A 26,810-nucleotide genomic window follows, 5' to 3' on the forward strand; every position below is an offset into this window, starting at 1 on the left:
AATCTTTAGTGAATATGTCATTGTGTTGATCGCCTTTAAATCTTTCAGAATACATTTTGTTTGAGGGGACGTAGAGTGAACGCACTCTGGGGGATTTTTCGTTCCAGTTTGTCCAGAGGTGAATGTTTTCACCAGCCAATCCCCGTTCCTCCTGAAGCGCGTCATTATTCGGATTAGCCAATAGATAGGTCAAGAGGTTATCCAGTCGTCCAATAGGAGAAGCGTTGCCCGCAGTGGGCGGGTATTCGAGCCCGCAGCACTGGGGCGGCTCTGGTGCTCTGCTGTCCAGAGGAACACGGGATGGAGGATTTGAATGCTGGTCTTTTTGGGACATTCTGCCGGGACACTCTGAAGCTCGACGGGCGTCAGTTTAGCTAACTGTCGGCCTTCTGCGCGGAGGTAAGCGAACAAGCATGCAGTGAAGTGTGCATTTAAAAGTACCGCCACTACATTGTGTAGAGGGATTCAAACAAGTGTCCTTGGTAGTTGTACGTAGTGACTTAGTAAGTGATGCCTCACCCAGATAGCGTCTCTGTCCCACACGTGTCCTCCTACAGGGCCCAATGACCCCCAGCGGCTCTCAGCACCCGGTGTGATGGATCCAAGTGTGCAGTGAGGCCCCCGATGGGCTGACCAGAGCGCCGCAAGAACCCTCAGAAAGCCAGGAATTAGCCGCCTCCCGCTCGTCTCAAACCACCGGAACACCTGGAAATATGGGAGTGTGTTCACGCGCCGCCGGCAGCTGTGGATTGTAGGTGGACCAGGGGGACAAATCTAGTTCTGTGTGCGGAGACGGCTATGAGACACCTGGACACCGAGTGACCGACAGCGGGGACCGACGGTGGACGAGCAGAGGCGACGCCATGAAGGAGAAGTCGAAGAACGCCGCGCGGACCCGGCGGGAGAAGGAGAACAGTGAGTTTTATGAACTGGCCAAACTGTTGCCGCTTCCGTCCGCCATCACCTCCCAGCTGGACAAAGCGTCCATCATCCGGCTGACCACGAGCTACCTGAAGATGAGGGTCGTGTTCCCTGAAGGTGAGAGCCTGACTCATGATTATTAATAATAAGAGAACAAAAAGAAGAACCTTTGGCCTTCATCAGGAGCACAAGAGCATACCGATATAAACGAGGAATTCATAATTACTACAGTATCATATTGTATAGATAATTATACATTGTTATTATATATGAATAGATGTGAGGATAAACTGCTGATCGTATTCCTGTAAATAGGGTTTTCACATAGTAATAGTACCAATAGCATGCGTATTTTCTTTGTTTTAAATAATACGATTTGAATACTAAATATTTTTATTTTCCGTTGTCCTTTTTAATAAGTGGCTAAAAGTCAGTTCTTAGCTGGTCATTTGTAATTTTTCCCTAATTTTAAATAAATGATAAATCAGTTTCTCCTCGTTTCAAATATGTGACTGATCTATTAAACCGGTCTGTGCATCAGTGTGAGCGTCTGTTGGCTGATCCTAATTCCTGAAATAGCTTTGTTATATGGTTATTACAAACATTTTGAGCAATGTCTTTTTACAGCCTCATAGGCGACATTACATCTGTCCGCATCGCGTGATATTAAAACATCTGTCCCTGGAGTTTGAGTAGTATCTTCTCATAATACACTATATTCTATTTATACATGAGTACATTGATTCACGCGGTCCCTCCGTCCGTCCGTCTGTCCGTGTCCCCCCAGCTTCTCTCGGGGCCCCTGATGGCCCCTGCTAGCAGATTAGCTGAGACGAGGCTCCATCCTGCGTGACTTCTGCAGAGCCGCGGATATTAGTGCGCGCACGTGTGATCCTCCACATATGGAGCTCCTTGTAACAGTAGAGCAGGACAAAGGAAGCAGGACGCATGACAAGGATCTGCGATGAACGCGATCACTTTATTGATTATTATCTTTCTATTAGATCACTGTCACGCACACAGGAGAGAAGGAGCATCAACTGTTGACCAAGTAGTATTATACTTTTATATTAATGACAATTTATTTTAAATCTTCACGATACAAATATAAGCATATATTACTGCAAATATACACAACATGGACTGTGAGGCAGTTATTTGATTATACATTCCAATCAGCTTGAAATCAAAGTATCATTATTTACATCGCTGAGTCTAAAAGAGAAGATGAGACACAGATACTGCAGGTTCTTCTACATGTAACACATGACAACATGCAGGCTCCTTCTCATGATTGAACCACAGCAGGATTCCAAAAACAGCCCTGCAACATGAGCTGTAGATATGTGGTGTAGAATCCAGATGAATTGGACTGATGGCTGGGGTCTGGGTTAGGGGTCTGGGGCCTGGGGTCTGGGGGCCACAGACAGATCAGATTCCCTTCAGTGAGGACATTGTAACGGGACAGATCCATGCTCAGTACAGAGTGTTTGCATGAATCAGTTCTCAGGAGCTCTGCAGAGCTTCACAGGAACATGTCTGCCGTTCCACAAGAGGCAACAAGCTCTCTGAATTCTTGAAGGATCTGCAGCTCTCAGGCAGCAGCTTCTCACTCCTGCCTGGTGTGTTGAAGCCCTTCTGCTGGTACCGGTAGAGCCTGTGTGCTGACTAGTGAAGCCCATGAGAGGGCTGCCGAGGTGGGGACAATAATTGCTGAAAGGGTTCTTAATTTGGAGTGTACCAGAGGATGTTTTTCTGTGTGTGTGTGTGTGTGTGTGTGTGTGTGTGTGTGTGTGTGTGTGTGTGTGTGTGGTTATGACACTCAGAGTGGTCACTAGTGTGACCTCTGACCTCAGCCATGTTGTCCATCCTGGGTTAAATTACATGACCCCTCCACTCACATACACACACACACACTTATATCTGGATCCCTAAGAGAGGGTTTACTGTGTGTTACAGTACATTTACATCTTGTTATGGTGATACACAAACTATAATAATCATAAATCAGCTCACGGGTCCTGAACGTGTGCAGTCCTGCAGTGTGTGTGTGTGTGTGTGTGTGTGTGTGTGTGTGTGTGTGTGTGTGTGTGTGTGTGTGTGTGTGTGTGTGTGTTCTCTGGCTCAGATGAGCGACTTCGGGCAGCTTTTTGTTTGTTTGAGTCATGTTCTCCACCTCACTGTGACTGTTAGGACTTATCTTCAATAAACACGAATATGCTTTTATTATGATACATATTATGATCACTGTTATTATTATTATTATTATTACATTTTAATTATGTTTTACAATGTGTTACATTTAAGGATTAAAATATTGTGGCGCTGCAACGGATTATTTCAATGTTGAATAAATTGTGACAATTATTTATGATCTCAAATTGTGATCGATGTACTTAATGTGTTTATATCACTTCGCTATTTGAACACGTTTCTCCAAATGAATTTCGTGTGTGTGTATATATATATATATATATATATATATGAAAAATAATGTATATATACATATATATATATATGAAAAATAATGTGTTAATTGAACGTTTTCCTTCTGAATGTACCGCCTCACTGTGCGTCGATGCGCGGTCACGAATAGACAGTGTAAGGGTTAATAACACGCGGACACGTCTGAACTGCTGCTCTGATAACAATGCTAAATAATTACAACAATAGTAATGATTTAAAAAAACATAATCATAAGCATGCGAGGTCGGCTTGTTGGTAAATGACGTAATGGAAATAATTAGCGAGTAACGTTTTGTGTTTTCATAGTCTCCATGAAAATGTAATAAGAGTAATTAATAAGTGCAGCCTGCTGACTTCATTAACTGTGTGTCTTCAAACGAACTTCACAATAAAAGCCCCTCACGTCGTTAACAGAGGCGCTTTTTATTCGTTTTATATATATATATATATATATATATATATATATATATATCACTGTGTAGCTGAAAAGCCTCGCTATTCGTTATAGCAGCGCTGCTGTGAAGCGCGTGCTCCAGACAGTTAGTTATATGTGCCGCGTGCCGCTGTCTCTTTGTGTCGCTGGGTTATTTACATGCTTTTAATTTTCTGTGTTTTTAACCAATCCAATACTCATAACCTGGATATTACCGGGATTCGTATTCATTTTATTGATACATATTTTCTCTTCTTCCGGTGTTGTGAATTGATTGACCCGTTTTGTTTGGTTTTTAAATAATAACTAATAATTACCATAATGATTTGGTCTATTGTGATTAATATGGAGGTCTATAGTGTTTATTATGGAGGTCTATATTGATTATTATGGAGGTCTATAGTGTTTATTATGGAGGTCTATTTTGATTATTATGGAGGTCTATTATGATTATTATGGAGGTCTATAGTGATTATTATGGAGGTCTATAGTGATTATTATGGAGGTCTATAGTGTTTATTATGGATGTCTATATTGATTATTATGGAGGTCTATTATGATTATTATGGAGGTCTATAGTGATTATTATGGAGGTCTATAGTGATTATTATGGAGGTCTATATTGATTATTATGGAGGTCTATAGTGTTTATTATGGAGGTCTATAGTGATTATTATGGAGGTCTATATTGATTATTATGGAGGTCTATAGTGATTATTATGGAGGTCTATTATGATTATTATGGAGGTCTATAGTGATTATTATGGAGGTCTATATTGATTATTATGGAGGTCTATAGTGATTATTATGGAGGTTTATAGTCATTATTATGGAGGTCTATTGAAGCATTATCACGCGCTGGTGACGTGGTAGTGTAACTCGTTATTGGTGTTTAAAGGCCCCGTCTTTATATTTGGGCCCGGCTCATTGGCCGTGATGTTTCTCCGTGGGGCTGCTCGGTGGGTTCATTTCTTTGGCTCTCTTTATGCCGACGTGAAGTCCATGTGAGCTCCGTATGAAGCGCGAGGCGGCGGGATGTGCCCGTGAACGGCTCCGGTGCGCTCCGTGCCTCGCGCCGTCCCGCGGCTTATTTTCACCACCTATCTTTTACGACGACTCGGTTTACTGTTAGAGCAGCAGAGCAACACACCGGGTTGACTTCACCGGGACGGTCACTGCTGCCGTCTATAACTGTAATAAACATTTGATCTGTGAATGAAACACGGCCGCACGCTATTTATAACAAGCTTTATTACAGCTTTTATTTGTTTATTAATACCAATAACATCGAAGTACAAGGGCAACAAATCTAGACAAAGACGGGATATCTATATATATTTAAATATATATATATTTATATATATATAAAAATATATATATATATTTATATATATAAAAATATATATATATATATATATATATATTTAATATATATATATATATATATATATTTATATATAAATATATTTTATATATATATATAAATATATATATATATATATATATATAGAGAGAGAGAGAGAGAGAGAGAGAGAGAGAGAGATTTGATCAGTAACATTAACAAAAATACAAATGTTTTTGTAAGTTGTAAACAATATAAATAGTGCAAAGAAATACATATTTAATGTGTAGATATGTACAGTATATTGATATGCATATTTATTATCTATTTACATTATACAGTAGATACAGCTTGTAGGATTTATGTTTGTATTACATTGACACAAAAACTGTGTTAATCTTTATATTCTTGTTATTGACCCAATATTTCCCTTTTTGATCATATGATGCAGTTAACGGTGTTAAGTCTTAAAATTATATTCAATAATTGTGTGCTAAATGAACCCTGAACCCTGTAAAACCAGTTTGTAGACGTGATTAGCAGTATTTGTTTTGCTGTAATTAAAGCCTCATCAGTTGTAGTGATAAAGCCCCTACAATAAAATGACTAATTATGAATGTACTTCTGTTAATAATGCAGACGTACAGGCTAATACTGTAGAATTAGACCCTCTCTTTATTGTTTCCCCTCAGCTTTCATTGTAAACTCTGACATTTAGTTTCTTGTAACGCTATCTTCCTTTCTTGTAACGCTATCTTGATTTGTTTGCAGGCCTCGGGGAGTCCTGGGGTCATGTGAGCCGCACCTCTCTGGACGGAGTCAACCAGGAACTGGGCGCACATCTCTTACAGGTGCTTACAGTGCATACAGTGCTGACAGTGCTTACAGTGTTTACAGTGCTGACAGTGCTTGCAGTGCTGACAGTGTTTACAGTGCTTCCAGTGCTTGCGGCTTACAGTGCCGACAGTGCCTGCAGTGCTGACATTGTTTACAGTGCTTGCAGTGTTTACAATGCTTACAGTGCATACAGTGCTTACAATGCTTACAGTGCATACAGTGCTAACAGTGTTTACAGTGCTGACAGTGCTTGCAGCTTGCAGTGCTTACAGTGTTTACAGTGCCGACAGTGCTTGCAGTGCTGACATTGTTTACAGTGCTGACAGTGTTTACAGTGCTTCCAGTGCTTGCAGCTTACAGTGCCGACAGTGCCTGCAGTGCTGACAGTGTTTACAGTGCTGACAGTGTTTACAGTGCTTGCAGTGCTGACATTGTTTACAGTGCTGGCAGTGTTTACAGTGTTTACAGTGCTTGCAGTGCTGACATTGTTTACAGTGCTGGCAGTGTTTACATTGCTTACAGTGCTTGCAGTGCTGACAGTGTTTACAATGCTTACAGTGCTGACAGTGTTTACAATGCTTACAGTGTTTAAAGTCCTGACAGTGTTTACAGTGCTTACATTGTTTACAGTGCTAACAGTGCTTACAGTGCTTGTTCTCAGCTCTGCACTTTCAAAAGAACTGGGAAAAAGATGTGGGCTTTGGGCTTTTCAAGGTTCACTTACAAGGCCCTTAAAACATTAATTGGAAGGAAGCATTATAAAATATTTAAAGCTGAGCCCTTTGTAACATTTACCCTGACAGGAAATTTATGTTTTTATTATTATTATAGGTAGACTGTGTGTGTGTGTGTGTGTGTGTGTGTGTGTGTGTGTGTGTGTGTGTGTGTGTGTGTGTGTGTGTGGTTTAGTGCCTCCTGCTGCCGTCATTCTTGTGCTTTAAGAGTGAAATGAGCTGAACACATTCCTGGTCACGCACAGAGCCTCAGTCTGTCCTAAAGCCCCTCTAACATCAGCAGCCACACAATGGAGCACAGCTGCAGGGTTACACGGCTGCAGGTCTACAGGCCTACAGGGCTGCAGGGCTACACGGCTGCAGGTCTACAGGTCTACAGGGTTGCAGAGCTACACGGCTGCAGGTCTACAGGGCTGCAGGGCTACACGGCTGCAGGTCTACAGGGCTGCAGGGCTACACGGCTGCAGGTCTACAGGGCTGCAGGGCTACACGGCTGCAGGTCTACAGGTCTACAGGGCTGCAGGGCTACATGGCTGCAGGGCTACAGGCCTACAGGGCTGCAGGTCTACAGGTCCACAGGGCTACAGGGCTACAGGTCCACAGGGCTGCAGGTCTACAGGGCTACAGGTCTACAGGCTGGCCACAGAGAACCACAGAGTGTTAAAGAAGCCCAGTCTTGTACTGTAAGCTGCTGAGGCGTCGTTCCCTCTGGAGTGACTTGGTTGACACGCTGGTGTAGTCTAGACTACCTTTGATGTGAGTTGCATCGGGTACATCATCACAGACAAGTTTGTTGAATGAGAGTTTGTTTATTTCCTTCAGAGTGGAACAACCTAATTTTTCTCTATCTACCGGGCAATCTTCGTTCCTACCCTCACCTATGGTCATGTGGACTGGGTCATGACCGAAAGAATTAGATCGCGGGTACAAGCGGCCGAAATGGGTTTCCTCAGGAGGGTGGCTGGCATCTCCCTTAGAGATAGGGTGAGAAGTTCGGTCACCCGTGAGGGACTCGGAGTAGAGCCGCTCCTTCTTTGCGTGGAACGGAGCCAGTTGAGGTGGTTCGGGCATCTGGTGAGGATGCCACCTGGGCGCCTCCCTAGGGAGGTGTTCCAGGCACGACCAGCTGGGAGGAGACCCCGAGGGAGGCCCAGGACCAGGTGGAGGGACTATATCTCCAAACTGGCCTGGGAGCGCCTCGGGATCCCCCAGTCAGAGCTGGCTGATGTGGCCCGGGAAAGGGAAGTTTGGGGTCCCCTGCTGGAGCTGTTGCCCCCGCGACCCGATCCCGGATAAGAGGTTGAAGATGAAGGATGAAGGATGGAACAACCTAAAACCAGTCCTGTTCTTTCTGCCGACATTAAACGCACCATTTGCATAAACACATGAATCTGTTACCATAAAGAGGTCAAACACCTGACAACCACGGTGATTTCAGGACCTATAGACCTGACCCAGGACATTAGTACAGCGCCACCCAATGCACACACAGAAACATACAGTTGTATTTACAACACCATATTTGGCTCTAACAGAGAACCACAGGTTGGCTAGCTCTGGTCGCACAGACATAGAAGGGAGCCAAACTGAGCTACATGTAAGCCATCAGGTCTACAGGACTGTCAAACATGCTTTCAAGCAGATCTACAGGATAGTCATCTAGGGCTGTAGGTCAGCTGGTTTGACAAATAGGACTGTGTGCAGTCCAAAGACCACTACAGAGCAAGGACAAGTGGCTACCCAGCCCCCAGGAAGAGCGGCGGGCTGTGAAGCAGATTTTACATGGTGGCCAAATGGTGGAATTACAAGTCCCAGGTCCGTGACGTGACGCCAGCCCAGAAAGACTTTCCCCATAGACTTACACTGGGAAAGAGACGTCTGTAACTTAGTGGACCATTTCATTCAGGAGAGTCAACTTCCCAGTACGAACACTTGAACTTTTATTTAAATCATTCGGTTCTCCTTCCTGTGTTCCTGTGAATGAGACCGAGGCTGGAGCGAGGGTTTGGAAGCAAGGTTAAAGGAAACACTAGAGCATGCTCTATGGGTCCATGGACACCGACGGTTTTTATTTTAGGAAGTCTAACTTTCTTTGCTTCATGCACAATGACTGCATCCAGTTCAATATATCCATGGTGGCTACAAGAGGGGGCTAGAGCTACAAGCTAGCAGCTAGGGCTTCATTTCTACAGAGACTCCATTTATCAGTTAATATTACAAATGCTGATAATAGTATAGTCTTCCTCTGACTTGCTAGTATTTTAGGTAGGCTACAGGAGTGAGGGCTGTCCTGTAGGGCTGCATCAGTGTGAGCTGACCGTATCAACTGGTAGCTCACTGTGTAGTTCAGCTGTTCCTTTAAAGCTACATTGTTATTTGTGTTCATTTCATGTCTTCAAACGTGTTTCATGATGTTGTTACAACCAACAGTCTGCTGTGACAGTTAAATGATGTGTAATCATAATAAGACAGTATAGTTTATACACGTCTATGGAAATGGACTCAACACAATAACATTGATTTTATTAAAGGCTAATTATTTTCTGCCCTTTGTTGATATTAAATATGTATTCATATGTGTTGTTGCTGTTTCTTTCAGACGTTAGATGGCTTCATCTTCGTGGTTGCTCCGGACGGTAAAATAATGTACATTTCAGAAACAGCATCGGTCCACCTGGGCCTGTCGCAGGTTGGTTTGACGAGATCTGTGTGATGTCCTCTGGTGTGTTGACGAGTCACAGTGACAGACGTGAATATGTTAATTTCAACAGGTAGAGCTGACTGGAAACAGCATTTATGAATACATCCATCCAGCAGACCATGATGAAATGACAGCTGTCCTCACAGCACACCAGCCTTACCACTCACACTTTGTCCACGGTAAGAGACCCCCCCCCATGTATACATGACAAGGACCCATCATGCAGCGTAAATAACACGGTGTCTTTTAACTCTCTGCAGAGTATGAGATGGAACGCTCCTTCTTTCTGAGAATGAAATGTGTCCTTGCTAAAAGAAATGCTGGTCTCACCTGTGGAGGCTACAAGGTAGGAGGGCAGTGCACCTGTCTTGTGCTTTTAGTGGTCGGGAGACTAGAAAAGAGCTATACAAGTACAGACCATTTACCAAAATCCAAAGGGTTCATCCTCAGCAAACAGGATTCTGCTCAACAAGGTTCATTGCAATTTTCTTATAAGATTACGTGCTATCTTGTGTGCAAAGGTCAATTTGTCCTGGAGGTGGTGCTAGTACAGTGTCCAGACTGCAGAGCAACAAGCCTGTTGAAATATGTCATTTATTTCTATAAAAGTGGAATTTCTTACCTAATGGCGTTGACAAGTTGAAAGGTTAAGTCACCAACATGATGAGGGTTTATCCTCTGGAGACATAACATCCATAGCATGTTGCTCTGATGAAGGGGTTGGATGGACAGGGTTGACAAGGCTCATGCACACTATAGGAGATGATTCTTGTTCTTCTTGGATCCAGAGCTGGTTTCACATGATCCTCAGCAGCAGATGGAGTTTTCTCACTTGTCATGGAACTGTAGATGTTCAAACCTTTTTAATGTATTCTCCTCCACGAATACCTCAAGGTTGAACCGTTTGTGATATACAGTAGTTTAAAGCTCCGTAACATGCAAGGAAGTGGTCCTAGAGTTGAGATTGTTTTGTCAACTAGAACAGAAAAATGTATCGAAGTCTGAAGCCGTGTTCAATTTTCCATTTCAATTTCCCTTTTACAAAAAGACGACAACATACCCACACACTTATCTAGTTCCCAGGTCCTCTTCTTTCTATATGACAACCTTTCAAACACAGATGGGCCTCTCCAGTCACAAGGAAGCACAGCACAAGATGCAGAGTAGTATCTGGGTACACAACGCTGTTAGGGGTGTAACGATACACGCACTCGTATTGAACCGTTTGGTATGGGGCTCACGGGTCGGTACGCATTACGAACCGAACAATACGTTTGAATAATATTAAATTGCTTTTGAAAAAATAAAATAGAGCTGAAATTGGTGGAGCCACTGCGCTCAAACATGGCAACCCACCGACGTAACGCGATGTCCTTCCCTGATTGGTCACGCTCCTATCACGTGACCGAATGTTCACAAACAACAACAGCTTTGATTACCGATGGACTACCAGGTTAATTCAACATGGAGGACTGATGACAGGCGTTACTGACCGTGTTGTCTTTACTAGCAGCTGTTCAGTTAAAGTCTGCTTCATGATGGAGGAAGCAGCTGTTAATGGAGCGATCAGTGAGCGACGGAGGAATCAGACCTACGGAGACGTCTGAAGTCACGTTAGCGGCTTTAGAGAGGACGGACAAAACAGAGGGCTTTCCTTTTCTTATTAATGTTTATTTTGTTCTGTACAACAAGTTAACACATAAACTATAAAGGAACAAAACATGGATTGTTCTCCAGTAAACAGAGACTTCAGACTTCAGCAGAGCTACGAGTGAGAACAGAAACAACGACACCGAGGAAACGAGTGAGAGACGAGTGATGACCTCATTTATGATCATAATCTATAAACCTTTGTGTGTTGATATTAAAGTAAATATGAGGAGAGAGAGAGAGATAAAGACCCGCAGCGCTGTAACTAAGTCTGAAAAATAAAACTTCTAAAACTTTCCATGAACTGTCTGTTTGAGTTCATAGAGAAATATTTGAGAGAAGATGTTTAGTATCAAACACGACCTTTAATTATTAAAGACTACCTGAGAGTCTCACCAGCGAGGATTTGGCATTTCTGCTTTTTTGCTGTACTGAAAACGTACCGAACCGAAACACCACTGTATCGTATTGAACCGAACCGAGAATTTTGTGAACTGTTACGCCCCTAAACGCTGTATATGTGTTGTATGTTCAGAGTGACATACTTCACCCAAAGAACCCTAACTTATTTCCTACTGGAGTAAAACTAAGGCTGAGAATGTCTTTTTAAAAAGGAAGAACAGAAACGCACTTTATTTGGTAATCATTCATGTTCATTGATGAACTACTCATAGCGGCAGATCAAACTGTAAAGTAATTGATCCATCTGTGAACTCTTGGTCCAGGTGATCCACTGTAGTGGCTACCTGAAGATCCGTCAGTACAGCCTGGACATGTCTCCGTTTGACGGCTGCTATCAGAACGTGGGGCTGGTGGCTGTTGGTCACTCGCTGCCGCCCAGCGCCGTCACGGAGATCAAACTGCACAGCAACATGTTCATGTTCAGAGCCAGCCTGGACATGAAGCTCATCTTCCTGGACTCACGGTACGTTCTGTGTGACAGGGTTCTGTGTGACAAGGTTCTGTGTGACAGGGTTCTGTGTGACACTGTTCTGTGTGGCAGGGTTCTGTGTGACACTGTTCTGTGTGACAATGTTCTGTGTGACAGGGTTCTGTGTGACAGGGTTCTGTGTGACACTGTTCTGTGTGACAGGGTTCTGTGTGACAGGGTTCTGTGTGACAGTGTTCTGTGTGACACTGTTCTGTGCGACAGTGTTCTGTGTTCTGGCTGTGATTTCTTCTGCTTGTTTGTACGCTACATATTTTGGGAGTGTGGTTAGTATGTGTGGGAAGGCTTAATGAACCCTGTGTGTGTGTGTGTGTGTGTGTGTGTGTGTGTGTGTGTGTGTGTGTGTGTGGCTCAGGGTTGCAGAGCTGACGGGCTACGAGCCTCAGGATCTCATTGAGAAGACTCTCTATCATCACGTCCACAGCTGTGACTCCTTCCATCTGCGATGTGCTCATCACTTGTGTGAGTTAGGTTTGTTTTACCTTTCTACAAAATCTCTCTCTACACACACACACACACACACACACACACACACACACACACACACACACACACACGGCACACCTGGTTATGTCATAGAGTGCTACACAGATGACATGGTGACCCAACCCTAACCCTCTAACCAAGAAGCCATTAAAAACAGCCTGTTGAGTTTGAGACTTGTTTCCTGGTTTTAGGATTCATTCGTGCAACACTCGATAGTGTGTTATGTTTTGTGTGTTATGTTGTTATATGATGTTACATCATGTTTTCTAGTTGTGTGATATGATGTTATCTTGTGTTAGACCAGGTCATGTCATGTTCTTATACAACATTACCGTATATTATTCTTTAAACCATTAGGCAATAGAACATGTTTACAGTTTGTACACCTATTGACAGTACCGTTTCAATCCTTCACATTTGGCCGCTGTATAATGATGTGTGATTTATTATGCTATGATATATATTTGTTTTGCTCCCAGTAATCCTTTGCTGTCATGTCTTGCCCCTCTCTTGTTCTAGTGCTGGTCAAAGGTCAGGTCACCACTAAGTACTACCGTTTCTTGGCCAAGCCAGGCGGCTGGGTCTGGGTTCAGAGTTATGCAACCATTGTACACAACAGCCGCTCATCTCGACCTCACTGCATCGTCAGCGTCAACTATGTTCTCACGTGAGTATCTGTCTCTGACACCTTCACCGTGGGTTTCCTCATCTTTCCCGTCACGGTCACTAGCTGAGTGTGTGTGACACAAGTAGCTGTATCTACTGTTTGCAGTGATATATTCACATACAGTTGGCCATCTACTGAGTTATAGCTACAGTTGGTGACTTCAATAAGAATAACCTGTTGTCCTATTTGTTCAAACTGTCCCTGTATCCACTGACAGAAGAACATGAGAGAGATAGTCTGAGCAAACATCACGTTCCTCTGACTCCTTGTACTGCTCCTCATGGCATTTGAAAGGATCCAAAACCTGAAGAAACTCAACCAATCAGAGCCGAGGGCTCTTCGAGTTTTCTAAGCCCAGCGACTGAAAGGACGTGAACTGTTATTATTTTAGGTTTTTACTTGTGAGGTTCTCCCTTTTTTTTACAGATTGTAAGAATGACTAATGACATGTTCTGATCCACTGTTACTGCACCAAATGTACCATGTCCTCCTGTCCGAATCACATTGGTTTTAAACTAGTGTCCTCTGTGTTAGGAAATGAGAAGAAACAATATATCTTTTTTAAGATGAGTCTTCAGGAGGAGCCAACAGGCTTGGAACGTCACCGACAGTGTAGAGAAGTCAGAACCACCAGATTGTTGTTTGACGTTGTCTTCTTCAGCCGTACAGTGAAGGCAGCGCGTCAGCAGCAGCACGGATGTGAAGTCTGAAACATGTCCAGGGCGTGAGTCCTTATTTGATATAATTAAAGACAAGTGAGTTCTTCAGAGAAGTGATGGATGCATGGAAGACGCCCACTGCTGACCATCCAGCCCTTTTGATCTAACAGCAGCTTATAGACACATCCCAGTTCTGAGTGTTGAAACTGGAAACACATGTAACTCACTATCGGTTGAATGTCTGCTGTTTATCACTATCGAATAGCAGAGAATGTTTGGGAGCCCTACTTTACAGAGTCGTGGTGGCTCTCGTGGATCCGAGGACAGGCCCAAGGCTCAGAGCTCTCTATAGTCAGTGTGAGCTTTGATGAGATAATGAGTGTTGGTACTGGAGATTTACGCAAACAGTTGCTGTGAAGCAATTAACTGGAGGTTAATTGGAAATATGATATGATGCATGTTTGCAAAATCTGCCAATGAAGAAAGTTTTTAAGTCATATTCAGTTTTTGTACTCTTTATTGTTGTGAGTTTGGAACAAAGGAAGCGTGATAATGATTTATTTGAGGAGAACCAGAACTCTCCCGCTCTTTCTTTTGATGGAGGCTGACGGTGTCTGAGCCCTTACTGCTGGCTGCTACCTGTGGAGCCTCTCTGGTGGAGTTTATCTAAGACTGGCAGAATATATCTAAAGGCCGGCGCTGAAGCTTATCGGACCGGGCTTGGATTACATGTGCAAACAGTCCGACAGCACTGGGTCGCCTCTAAAATCTTCGTCACAAGCTGCTACTTTTCAACCCCTTCCAATAAGATCAAACCGTCATCATTACGCTCTTATTAATAAGTGAGGGATACCGATTACTGCCCATCATGACGTTGTTTATTGCCCCTGATGTGCATATTTCACAGATGTACAAGTGAACGTGTGAATGAATCGCAGCTCCTACATCACCTCCATCACCTCCACAGCAGCTCTGTGTTTGTGGCCTTTTAATGGCCGTGAACTGGATGAGCGCTCATGGGCTCCGGCTTCATGGCCCTCCTCCTCCTGCTCTGTGCTGTAGGTGAGGGTCATAATCACCATTTGTTTGGTCAATATTGAGATCACGATCATGTATCGCGATTATTCATTTCACATTTAAATCAGCAGGGCGCTGCTTTCACTTCCATGCTATGCAGCCCTTTGCATCAAAATAAGAATCTTCCAGAAGCAAAATAAAATTATCTTTCATCAAAACCTTTAACCCAAAATGAAATAAACAGAGCAGTGCTTTCACGTTCACGTCCCGCTACAATCCTGCTAATTACCACATTTACCTAAAATAAAGTTCTTCTTCACCTGGATTCAGTGCATTTTCCTCTTGCTATAGACCGTATATTAGTCTTCTACTGTGGACTTCTACTGCAGGGTGCACACACAGCAGCATGACAGTGAAGCCCAAACATCTCCATTGTCCCCTGTCCCCTGGCTGTTAGTTCAGGAAGCGCTTGATTTGATATGCAGAGTTTTCTCTGAGAAGAGCATTTTAAACACAACACTCGACCATAAGCATTTTATAGTAGGAAGCCTACATTACGATAAACATTCGATTAACTGTGCAGCCCTGCTGTACGGAATGAGCCGGTATGGTGGGACAAAAGACAGACAGTGGGATGTGGACAGGAGCAAACTCTTTTGTGGAGTGTTGTGTGCGTCTAACCCCCTGTAGCTTTAGTGTTTGCAGGCGTGGATAAGAGCGCTGATAAGACCACTTCACCAGCATGTGAACTCCCACTGTGTGTTCAGCTCAGATAACCTGTGCGCCTCCTGTTCCTGCTACCACCACCACATCCTGACAGTGATTTAGCAATAGAGGCATATCTGCAGCAGAAAGCACATACCCACCTTTTACAGTTACGCTGTGTGTTTAATCAGTGCTGTCTCCTTCTGTTGTGGTGCAGCACTAACTCGTCACTCTGCTGTCTAACGCACACACTCCGACCCTCTTTGTTCAGCATCAGTACCCAATACAAACACTTTCATTTTGTCACATTTAGTGCGTTCAACAATCCATGTATACATAAGCAAACAAAGAGAGGATAGGGCTCTACGTGTTGCTTTTATATCAAGTCATTTAGAGCACTGGTACTCAGCCTCGGAGTTGGGAACCTCAACGGGACACATAAGAAATCGCAAAATAATTAACAGGACAAGACAGACCATTTTTCACTTGTCTCTTATCTGTTTTTCTTGTGATATGCTTGGTCATTTCACCTCATCAGACCTCTACAAGTTTGGTACATACCTCTTGATTTCAAGGGGATGTGTGATAAATAAAGTTGGGGACCAATGCTTTACATTGCAACCATTTCTTTCTATTAAATCAATGGAATCACTCACACAGACTCATCACTGTGGTTCTGAATCAATGTTTGCATTAATCAATGATCACTCGTATATATGCATAATAGGCTAGAGCTGAAACGAATAATCAATCAATTGGCATTTTTCAAACAGAAATGCAGAGCATTGTCTGACTTCAGCTCATGTACTGTGAGGATTATCTGCTTGTCTTTGTCCTGTATGATGGTGGACTAAAGACGTTGTGGTAATGGACTGGTCGGTGGACTAAACAAAGAACTGGTGCTCTGGGAAATTATGACATTTCCAAGGCAAACCTGAGTCAGCCCTAACTATAAACCTGAGCCAGCTCTAACTATAAACCTGAGCCAGCTCTAACTATAAACCTGAGCCAGCCCTAACTATAAACCTGAGCCAGCCCTAACTATAAACCTGAGTCAGTCCTAACTATAAACCTGAGTCAGTCCTAACTATAAACCTGAGTCAGTCCTAACTATAAACCTGAGTCAGTCCTAACTATAAACCTGAGTCAGTCCTAACTATAAACCTGAGTCAGTCCTAACTATAAACCTGAGCTAGCCCTAACTATAAACCTGAGTCAGTCCTAACTATAAACCTGATCCAGCTCTAACTATAAACCTGAGTCAGTCCTAACTATAAACCTGAGCTAGCCCTAACTATAAACCTGAGTCAGTCCTAACTATAAACCTGAGTCAGTCCTAACTATAAACCTGAGCTAGCCCTAACTATAAACCTGAGTCAGTCCTAACTATAAACCTGAGTCAGCCCTAACTATAAACCTGAGTCAGCTCTAACTATAAACCTGAGTCAGTCCTAACTATAAACCTGAGTCAGCCCTAACTATAAACCTGAGCCAGCCCTAACTATAAACCTGAGCCAGCTCTAACTATAAACCTGAGTCAGCCCTAACTATAAACCTGAGCCAGCCCTAACTATAAACCTGAGCCAGCTCTAACTATAAACCTGAGCCAGTCCTAACTATAAACCTGAGTCAGTCCTAACTATAAACCTGAGCCAGCCCTAACTATAGGCACTTTCAAAGAGTAAAGTCTTAAGCCTCCTCTTAAATGTGGTGAGTGTGTCTGCCCCCCGGACTGAAACTGGAAGCTGGTTCCACAGAAGAGGATCTTGATAACTGAAGGCTCTGGCTCTCATCCTACTTTTTAAGACTGAACCACAAGTAACCCTGAATGTAGGGAGCGCAGCTCTCTAGTGATATGGTTTTTAAATTTGATTCTAGATTTTACAGGGAGTCAGTGCAGAGAAGCTAATAGAGGAGAAATGTGATCTCTTTTCTCAGTTTCTGTTAGTACATGAGCTGCAGCATTCTGGATCAGCTGGAGAGATTTAAGAGACTTATTAGAGCAGCCTTATAATAAGGAATTGCAGTAATCTAGTCTAGAGGTAACGATTGCATGAACACATTGTTCAGCATCGCTTTGAGACAGGAAGTGCCTGATTTTTGAAATATTATGTAGGTGAAAAAAGGCAGTCCTAGAAATGAGTTTTATCTGAGAGTTAAAAGACAAATCCTGGTCAAAGGTAACTCTGAGATTCTTTACGGTGCTGCTGGATGCCAGAGCAATGTCAATCTAGAGAAGCTATATCATTAGATAATTGATTTTGGAGGTGTTCTGGGCCCAATAGAATAACTTCAGTTTTGTCTTTAAGACATGCTTGAAGTTTAGTGAGCTGGTTGGTTTCATCTGGCTTGATCTATATGATCTATGATATATAAGGTGAATAAGATTGGTCCAAGCACAGAACCTTGTGGAACTCCATGACTAACGTTTACAAACTGAGATCGATCTGATGAATAGGACTTAAACCAGCTTGGTGCGGTTCCTTTGATGCCAGTCAAATGTTCTAGTCTCTGTAACAGGATGTATTGATCAATGGTGTCAAACGCAGCTCTAAGGTCTAACATTTGTCACTGTTTGTCTCAACTAAACCCTGTCCAGGTTTCCTGTTCTCAAAATCAACTCGTCATACGTGGTGAGATCTGTAGAACACTTTAGCAAGAAATCAATTCCCATTTCCCCGGAGTGAGACGTCCCAGCTTCTCCTCTGGGCCTGGTTTAGCCAGACATAGCCTTTAATCTCCCCGTGTATTTGATTGGACAGCTCTCCCGCTGTAGAGTGTTTGTTGAAGGCCTTGCTGCAATCCTTCTGGTAAAACAAGCATCCCAACAGCCGTTCCAGGCCCCTCAGCACAGCCCCACCGCTCCCACACACACAGGAACACAAACCCACTGCCCTCTCAGCACCGTGATGAGGCTCTAATTGCTAAACAGATGTTAATGGTTTCTGTGCCAAGAGAAAACCCAAACACGCAGGTACACATGGGCTGTTTGTGTTCTTTAATAAACAGCCTTTCCAGGCGGCTGGGATCCCTCCTGGTAAATTATAGAGCGTATTAAATCTGACATGCAAATGAAAAACATATAAAATAGTACTGTGAATGCACCGCATGGACTTTATGCTTTTGTCTTTAGGGAGACAGAGTATAAAGGCCTGCAGCTTTCTCTGGACCAGGCCACGTCCAAGGCCTCCTTCCCCTACAGCAGCAGCACCGCCAGCCTTACGGAGAACTGCAGAACTCCCAAGAGCAGAGTCTCCCGGCCCAAGACCAAAGCTAGGCTCTCGCCATACACTCAGGTGAGGATTGAATGTCTTACTGGACTGTCATTAAGCCTCTACACACACGCACGACGACGCACTACATATTTAGGTAGCATCTCCTGTTGTAGCATCTTGTTTTTGCTACTTGAAGTTCCCCAGGTGAGGTATCTGTATGACAGACTTGGCTGTTGTTTTTGTAGTTCTGTAGACCCGGAAAGTATTCTGTAATCTGTAATGGATTCACTTGACTGGGTCATCCTCTTCCAGACGAGTTTGTCACATCGTCACTTCCTTCATAGCTCCGTTTGGGATGGATTCTTTTACTTCACACTTTCGAGTGTCTTGAATACAAATTGAATTAGTTTGGGACTCTGTCAGTTTCTTTTGTGATGGATGTGTGTGTCATGTGACCCGCTGTCTCAACTGTGGACACGCAGTCTGGCCTTGTCCTGGGAGCTTGTGATAGCCAGTAAGTACACAGAGCTAACCAGGATACTTTTCATTTGTCTATTTTTAGCTGATTCTGGAAGACGTTGTAGGGTGACTGGCTCTGTTAGGGAACCAGTGGAAGTAGAAACAATGCTGACATTACAACAAGAAACCTAATAATACTTTAATGAATACAGTCATTGTATAAATGATGACAAAAAGATTATTAAATAGTTTGTTTGTTGCTAAACAGCTGCTTGGTTTGTTTACGCCTCGGGTTGATAAGGTGTCAAACAGAAGTACAGTCAGCTGAGCATCTCCAATGTGGCTCATTAAGGCTTTCTATAATGTATATTATTGTCTCCCTCCACACTTTTCTCTGTGCAGTATCCTAGTTTCCAGACGGAGCGCTCAGAGTCGGACCAGGGCAGTCCGTGGGGCAGCAGCCCCCTCACAGACTCCGCCTCCCCTCAGCTGCTGGAGCAGAGCGAGGGCCCGGAGGCCTCCTGTGTGTACAGGCAGGTCCCCGACCCCCACACGCTCTGCTACAGCTTGTCCGAAGAGCATCATCACAGTGACGGCTACGCACACGGTCAAGCTCAGAGCTGTGAGCGGGGCCGATGTGAGGCGGGCCGCTATTTTCTAGGAGCTCCTCCCCCTGGCAGGGACGCATGGTGGGGCACCGCCCGGTCCGTCCTGCCGCTGGGCAAGAGCTCCTCGGAGAACCACGAGGGATGTGACATCACAGCCGTCCACAACTACAATGGTGAGGACTAAGACCTGGGCCGTGTTCCCTGTAGAGACCGAACTGTGTGGACGGTTAACGCCTTGACAGTTTGAGACTGAACCTGCCAGCAACCAGTACTCTGTGCTGATGGTCTTTAATCCAGGGCCCCTGATAGATAGATTAAAGGTGCTTCCAGTAAAGTCTGTCCTCTCAACACAGTAAACGCTCTGAATGCACTCTGTGCTGCTGTGGTGCCATGTCATGTCCTCATATATTGATACCAGAAAAATCCTGTAGCGACACGGTGTTGCTCTCTATCTTTTCTGCTCCTTTAATTGAGCGCATGTGGTTTTCCTTTGAATATGGAAGTCTGGATCTTCTAGAGATTTGATCCATTACGCAAGACCTCAAACCTACGTTGCTCAACACGTGCAGTTACTTCCAGCTTCCGCACCTATGAGCCCAGGACGTACGGTAGAAGGGCCGATGACACAAAGTGCAGTTGCAATCATTCCTCTCGACAGCTGTTCATGTTTTCAATGAGATTGGGGCCACGGCTTCCGACTCGCATCATGCACACAGAAGGCTCAAAGCCAGACTCTGGTTTTGGTATTTGTGTTGGCCATGTAAGCTGAAGAAAAGTACCTGTGAGTTAACAAGGAGCAAGTCTTCAGTGTCACGAGAGGTGACAAAACGCTCGACCAATGACTCTGTGCTATTCCGCCAGCTCCTCTTCGTCCGTCGGACCACAACCCGGTCTCTCTCATCCACAGACCCGTCAGAGGTTAACAGCTGTGAGGCTCGGTGGTTGAATGACTTATTTAAGGAGGCACTTGTCTATCTTAATCAGTTACATTCTATAGTGACTAGGGACGTATTGATCCGACTTTTTAAGTACTGATACTAATACCTGGTACCTGGTACTGATCCGATAGTTTCATTAATAAGCTGTATGCCTCACTGGGATCCTTCTTTTTATCTACAACAAAATGTAACAAATAAGCAAATGGATATAAATGTCATTGTTATTTAGTCCTAAAGTAATAGTTGTATTTTAAACCACCAACTTGGTAAAAAATCTTGAAAACCAACAGGAATTACAATTCAAGCGTAAACCTTTTAAAAGCAGCAACTGATATGTGAAAAGTTGAACAGGACTTGATGTATATGTTGAAACGGCGTTAAAGTGCTGAATCTTTTGGTGTCTTCCTGCAGGCCGGGGCCACTGGGACGAGGACAGCGTGGTCAGCTCTCCAGATGGAGGCTCAGCCAGTGACTCGGGGGATCGGTACCAGGCTGACCAGTACCGGTGTAGCCCGCAGGGACCCAGCAAGATCGAGACTCTGATCCGGGCCACGCAGCAGATGATCAAGGAAGAAGAAAGCCGATTTCAGCTGCGCAAGGGCCCGCTGGGGCCGGCCAACGGGCTGCCCAAGGGCCCCGGACCGTGCTTCGCTCCTGAGTATACGCAGGGGCCCCTACCGCTGCAGACCGTGGTGTGTCGAGGTTTGAGTCAGGTGATCAGCCCTGCTCCTAGTCCCGCCCCCCTGTCCAGACTCAGCAGTCCAGGTCCCGAGCACCACCACAAGCCCAAAGACTACCTCCAGACAGATCCGTCCCCCCTTTCTCTGCCATTGCACCACCCGTTTGGTCGGCCGGGTCCGTGCTCGGCTTCCCCCACCTCGGTTCTCTACCCCCCCCACACCCACCCACGGCCCTACTTGGACAAGCATAAAGCCTACTCCCTGACGGGCTACGCTCTGGAGAACCTCTATGACCCAGAGAGCCTCCGGGGCTACTGCACCTCCACCGGCACGGGCCCCACCCACTACGACGTGAGCCCCCACCTCCGCATCCCGGCAGAGCAGACCCCGGGACATAAAGGCACCTCTGTCATTATCAGCAACGGCAGCTAACGCTCATCTGACACACGCAGTCACACAGAGCTGCTTACACTACTGCTAAGCCTTATTGTGGATCCTGGTTTTCCATCAGACCGATCTCTTTCTTCAAACTGACGCTTCATTATAGAGCTAGACTAAAGCAACAGAAGAGAGCTTTAGTTAGAGCTCTAACAGGCTTTCTGTTAAAAGAGAGAAAGAATCCGTACGATGGAAAACAGGGCTAAGTAGAAGACAGCTGGAGTTGAGCTTTCACATCCTCCCAGTGTGTAACCTTTTGCACTATGACAGATGGAGAGCTTGTGAAAAGAGGTGACAGGGTTGGGTATGGTTCACAATGCGGAGCGCAGCGTCCTGTTAACGTTCACAGACTAATATGCAAAGCCATTCTCCAGATGTTTCTTTACTCTCACGTTTGGTATCTTGCAGGAAAGTAAATGCAGTAAAGAAAGAGGCAGAGCCATTGATGACTGCTACTTGATGGATATGACTACAGTGAGAAGCATGATACTGTTGGACATATTTAATGGGGTCTGCTTTGATATCTGATACAGTATTTGATTGGCAAGACGATAGAACCGCCTGATACACATTCTACAGCATTTAGATTTTCTACCATAACCTGAGTATCATCTGAGGACATGTTCTATTGTTTTCATGATCATATCTGAGCAGGAAGACCAACAGACCATATGCAATGTAACCCATTGGAGTGCTTGATTGTGTTCATTATGACGGATTCCTGAAGCCACTGTTCATCATTGTTCTGTGGGCATGTTTGAACAACGGGTGTCCTCCTCAGATGAACCTATATTTATACATATACGTTTGGATTTACTCTTTTCCTTTTGTCAAAGCCTAAAACGTGCTCCATCTCGTGACGTTATTTATGGTGTTCTGTAAATATGATGAGAAAAGAAAATCACACCACCACATTTAAGCACATGGGCAAAATGTATTTATTAACTAAATGTTTCTTTATGACTTTTGAAATATAGCTGCAATCAAAGCCAGTCTGCTTGTATATTGAGTGTGTTTTTGACTGAAACAGTTCTAAGAGGACAAAATAAAATCCTTTTGCAGAGATGGGTCGTGTTTTATTTTATTAAGTCTTTAATAACAGACATGTTGATACCAAATGAAGTGCTGTTTGATTTTATGGCCGCTAAACCCAGAGACCCCCGTGTTAAAATGGCCAACTTACACCCTGACACAAAACACGGCTTTGGTCTCTGTTTTGTGTCAGGCCGCTCAACTGTAGGTGGGCGGATTTTTATAGAACTCATCCGTTTAAAATGTGCACAGGTTAGGTGTGGCTGCTCTGGCAAATAAAGACGTGATGGGGAGCGATATGGCAGAATGTTCCTTGCAGCTGGTAGATGAGTGGGTGTGTGGAGGTCAGAGATGGGGTCTGATGGCTCTTCACTGTTTGCTCTAGTCGTCTCAGTCTGCTCTGCTGCTGGACTCTCCAGGCCTTTTACCTCTATACTAAAAGCCTTTCATCCTGGTAGTTCTTCCTCACTTTAGCGCTTCTTTCGGCGGCTTCTGTCCTCTCCAACAGCTTTTTCACTCGCTGTTCACCAGGCTGATTTAAGGTACAAATGCTGTTGCTAAGAAACCAGCAAGGAAGCAAGGAGCAATGTCAACAGCACGGCGGGCTTAAGGGCTCCAGGGTCAGGCCGGTATAATGTGGTGCAGATATCAGACTGTTACTATGAGAATAAAAAGACAATGCTGGCTCTGCCATTCACACCTAAAATGTAAATGTCCAAGCATATCGCATGGTGATGGAAAGCTGATGCTTATATATGTTTAGAGCAGCGGTGGGCCATCAGGGCCAGCTAAGCCTTCTCTGCTGGCCTAAACAGAATCACAAAGTTATAGCTGTTTCATAATTTATAATCATTTTTCCCGTTATCTTATTTTCTCATTGCACAGCTCCTGTCTTCCTCAGTTGCTCTGCTTCTAGTGCAGCTTGTTTTAAGTAGAGCTCTTATCCAATCAGATTCAGCCTCTATGTCTCTATGTAAGGAGAGAGGCCCTAGGTCCTCTAGGTAGACCTTACATATTAAAGTATATGGGGACGATATTGTTGATTGTCATCGTCTTCAACCACTCAGATCTTTAGTTTGACATGTTGGGCGTGTTCTTTGACGTGATGCTACCCAGGTAGCCTGCTAAGTACATCAGCATTAAGGTGCTGTGATTGGTCAGTGGGCCAGCGTGACTTTAGTCAAACAGAAAGGCATCGCAGATCTTAGTGTTTAGTAAGAGTTCAAGTTGAAACATATGTAAGAAGTTATGATATTGACATGACATTTTTAGTGTTTTTAAATGGATTTCTGGAGAAGGACATTTCCACAATAGCTGGACATCTATCAAAGGGTCGGTCAAGTCCACAGCTAGCAGCCCTGACCCAGCATGGAGAAGGATTTGTATGAAGGTGTTTCTGGCTGACAGCGGCAGAGAAGCTTTGCACATTTTCTGGCTAAGAATGTGTTTCATTTGCAACTGAGCTCTTGGTGTTTGGAGCTGTTTGGAGCTACGCTACGCTAACAAAGGCAGCTACACAACGGGACGCACAAGCTACGTGCTTTTGAAAACGTTTGGAGAGACCTGAGTGGACTTTAAGTGAAGAGCTGCTGCGGTAAGTGAACTGATTTTGAGTCTTTACATCTGCAGTAGCGTTTCTACAGTGTTCATTTGTCTATGGTGTTGTTTTTATGAATAATATGAATGGTTCGTGCTCTAGCGCCGCAGTGTTGCTGGATTGATTTGTTGCTTTGTTGTCATATAAAAATATGTGACTGGTTCTTGTGAGTTGTTCTTGTCATTGTGTTAATTACATTGATTTGGACTATATGCATTGTCTGTTATTTACGAAGCATCCCGTCATGCGCGGGGTTATTGTCCGGACAATTGTTCAGGCTGTTGTTTCCCCGCTAAGCTAGTTAGCTTAGCCCCCCTGAAGACACGTGCTGTGCCGCAGCCTCAGCTGTTTTTTGTTATTGTTCCGGGTTCAGAGGTCACAGAGCCTGTTGTCTGTTACATGAGCGCAGTCCACCGGAAACATTATATTTCCCACAATTTAAGCTTCTGCATTTTCCAAATGCACTAGTATTATTCCAACGTATTGTTCGGCTCTTAAGCCTGGTACCGAACGGTTTAATACGAATATGTGTATTGTTACACTAGAAACAAATAACCATAGCTGTGGCGTCATCATGAGCTTATTAGGACATGACTGAAGTCTAGTAGGACAGCACAGAAGGCCCAGGTATACAATGCACGGTCCGCCACTGGTTTAGAGTATGTATTGTTCCAGTAAAAGCTTTAAGAGACGTCCTTTCTGTCCCACATCTGGTGATCATCTTGTCCTTTTTTCTGATCACCAGCTCTAGCTCCTCACACTTCTCCTGCAGCTCAGTGGCTCTGAGTCCAGGGCCTTCCAGCTCTTCTCAAAGGCAGTATTTGATCTTTTAACTCTCCTCCTTCCAGCAACTTCTGCCTTTAGTTATCTTTCTGCTGTCTCCTCCAGCTGGATAAGGAGACTTTCACTTCCTCTTCTCTCTCTTTAACAATCTCCTCGCACTCCTTGAGCTGGGTGTCATCCTCCTCCTGTTTGAATTCAGAGCTCTCGCAAACCTGTGGACTTCCTGCCCAGTGTCCTCTGTAAGCTCTTGTTTCCTCTTCTCAATGTCCAAACCGGTCCTCATGCTGTTGATCCCCTCAAACTTCAGCTTCAGGTCTCATTTTCTGGACGCCCACACTTGTGCAGCTGGTCTGTTTGGGCCTGAGAGACACAAATATACATATATTGTTTAGCTACAAAATACAGTCAAACAGTTGACTATGGTGTAGCATTTTAAATAAAGTGACTTTTCATAAACAGTCTGTCCCAGGTTCACTGCATATTATATAATTGATATATAGTGCATCTAATTAATTGCAACTCTGTTACAGCCTTTGCATCTAAAGTAGAATATCAACTGAACTGGATCCTGCATTAGTAGCTCATCTTGTGGCCATGTCTAGTAGAGTAGTAGAGTAGTAGTAGCACAGTCCTGATTACTCAAAACTAATCCCAAAGTCAAATGCTCATTGCACCTATCTACTATACTTTTCATTTAATCACCTCAATGACTGTTTGTGGTTTTATGTGTTAGTTTGCTTGACATTTAAGTATTTTGGTAAATAAAGGTTTTTGCATTGCTATTAGCATTTTACTATTTAAAAAAGATGGTCCTCTGGTTTTGTACATGTTAAAAGAAACAATCCGACATCTATGTTTATGCAGATAAGAGAAACTTTCCAGTGAGATCAGGTTGTTGTTGAGTACAGCAGCATGAGGCAGGTCTTGCACACATGGTTATGTTATGATGGTTATGTTCCAATACGTCTTCTGTCAGAGCAATTGTTTTAGGATGCTGGGCTCATTTATGCACCAATGTCTTCCTCCATGTTTGGGATGTTCTTCCATTGTTATAATCTGTTGAGGCTGGCTCACTAGATGCAAGACATTTTTTCAAATTGTGACATATTAATGTATGAAATGTATGAAAAATGAATTTGCGATGCATTTGTGAAAGCTTTAGGATGAATATGATAATGCAAATGAGAAGGCCTGGATGAGCTCAGGCCCAACCAGACTCCGCCTCGTATCGGCATAGTACCTTTAGCAAGGTGTTTATTTTGTTATTCTGGCCAGATGTGGCCTGTACCAAGGCCATGTCTTATTAGTTTCACGTTCAAAGCTTCTACTGAGGTTTTTGAATAAAAAAAAAAAAAAAAAAAGCAGAGAAAATGTATTTGAAAGGCTAAACGCCAACAAATACGAATTGAAGCAGAATATGTCGTTACATAAAAACCAGTTGTGAATTTTGGAAATGATTAAATCTTTTGGACTTTACAGCACTGGAATTTAGT

The 26,810-nt window shown here is 43.9% G+C and overlaps 1 protein-coding gene across 1 annotated transcript; it reads left to right on the forward strand.

Annotated features, from left to right (window-relative positions):
- The first annotated feature begins 173 nt into the window (after positions 1-173).
- On the forward strand, positions 174-22,909 carry sim1a (SIM bHLH transcription factor 1a). Its single transcript, XM_068735664.1, has 12 exons — positions 174-399; positions 558-1,038; positions 5,934-6,013; positions 9,333-9,422; positions 9,505-9,613; positions 9,695-9,780; positions 11,810-12,009; positions 12,389-12,495; positions 13,039-13,186; positions 18,701-18,863; positions 19,644-20,022; positions 21,199-22,909. The coding sequence occupies exons 2-12, from the start codon at positions 864-866 to the stop codon at positions 21,897-21,899; spliced, it is 2,238 nt and encodes a 745-aa protein (XP_068591765.1). The 5' UTR covers positions 174-399; positions 558-863; the 3' UTR covers positions 21,900-22,909.
- Positions 22,910-26,810: the final 3,901 nt, after the last annotated feature.

This window comes from Cebidichthys violaceus, unplaced genomic scaffold, assembly GCF_023349555.1.
Source record: "Cebidichthys violaceus isolate CVI_PGR_0920_01 unplaced genomic scaffold, fCebVio1.0.p SCAF_7, whole genome shotgun sequence".
Lineage (NCBI taxonomy): Eukaryota > Metazoa > Chordata > Actinopteri > Perciformes > Stichaeidae > Cebidichthys > Cebidichthys violaceus.

Excerpts from the sequence above, each read along its gene's own strand:
- sim1a (XM_068735664.1), top strand. The coding sequence starts at position 864 with ATGAAGGAGAAGTCGAAGAACGCCGCGCGGACCCGGCGGGAGAAGGAG. Across the intron at positions 12,496-13,038 it reads GCGATGTGCTCATCACTTGT|TGCTGGTCAAAGGTCAGGTC; the intron begins GTGAGTTAGGTT and ends CTCTTGTTCTAG. Across the intron at positions 13,187-18,700 it reads AGCGTCAACTATGTTCTCAC|GGAGACAGAGTATAAAGGCC; the intron begins GTGAGTATCTGT and ends TTTTGTCTTTAG.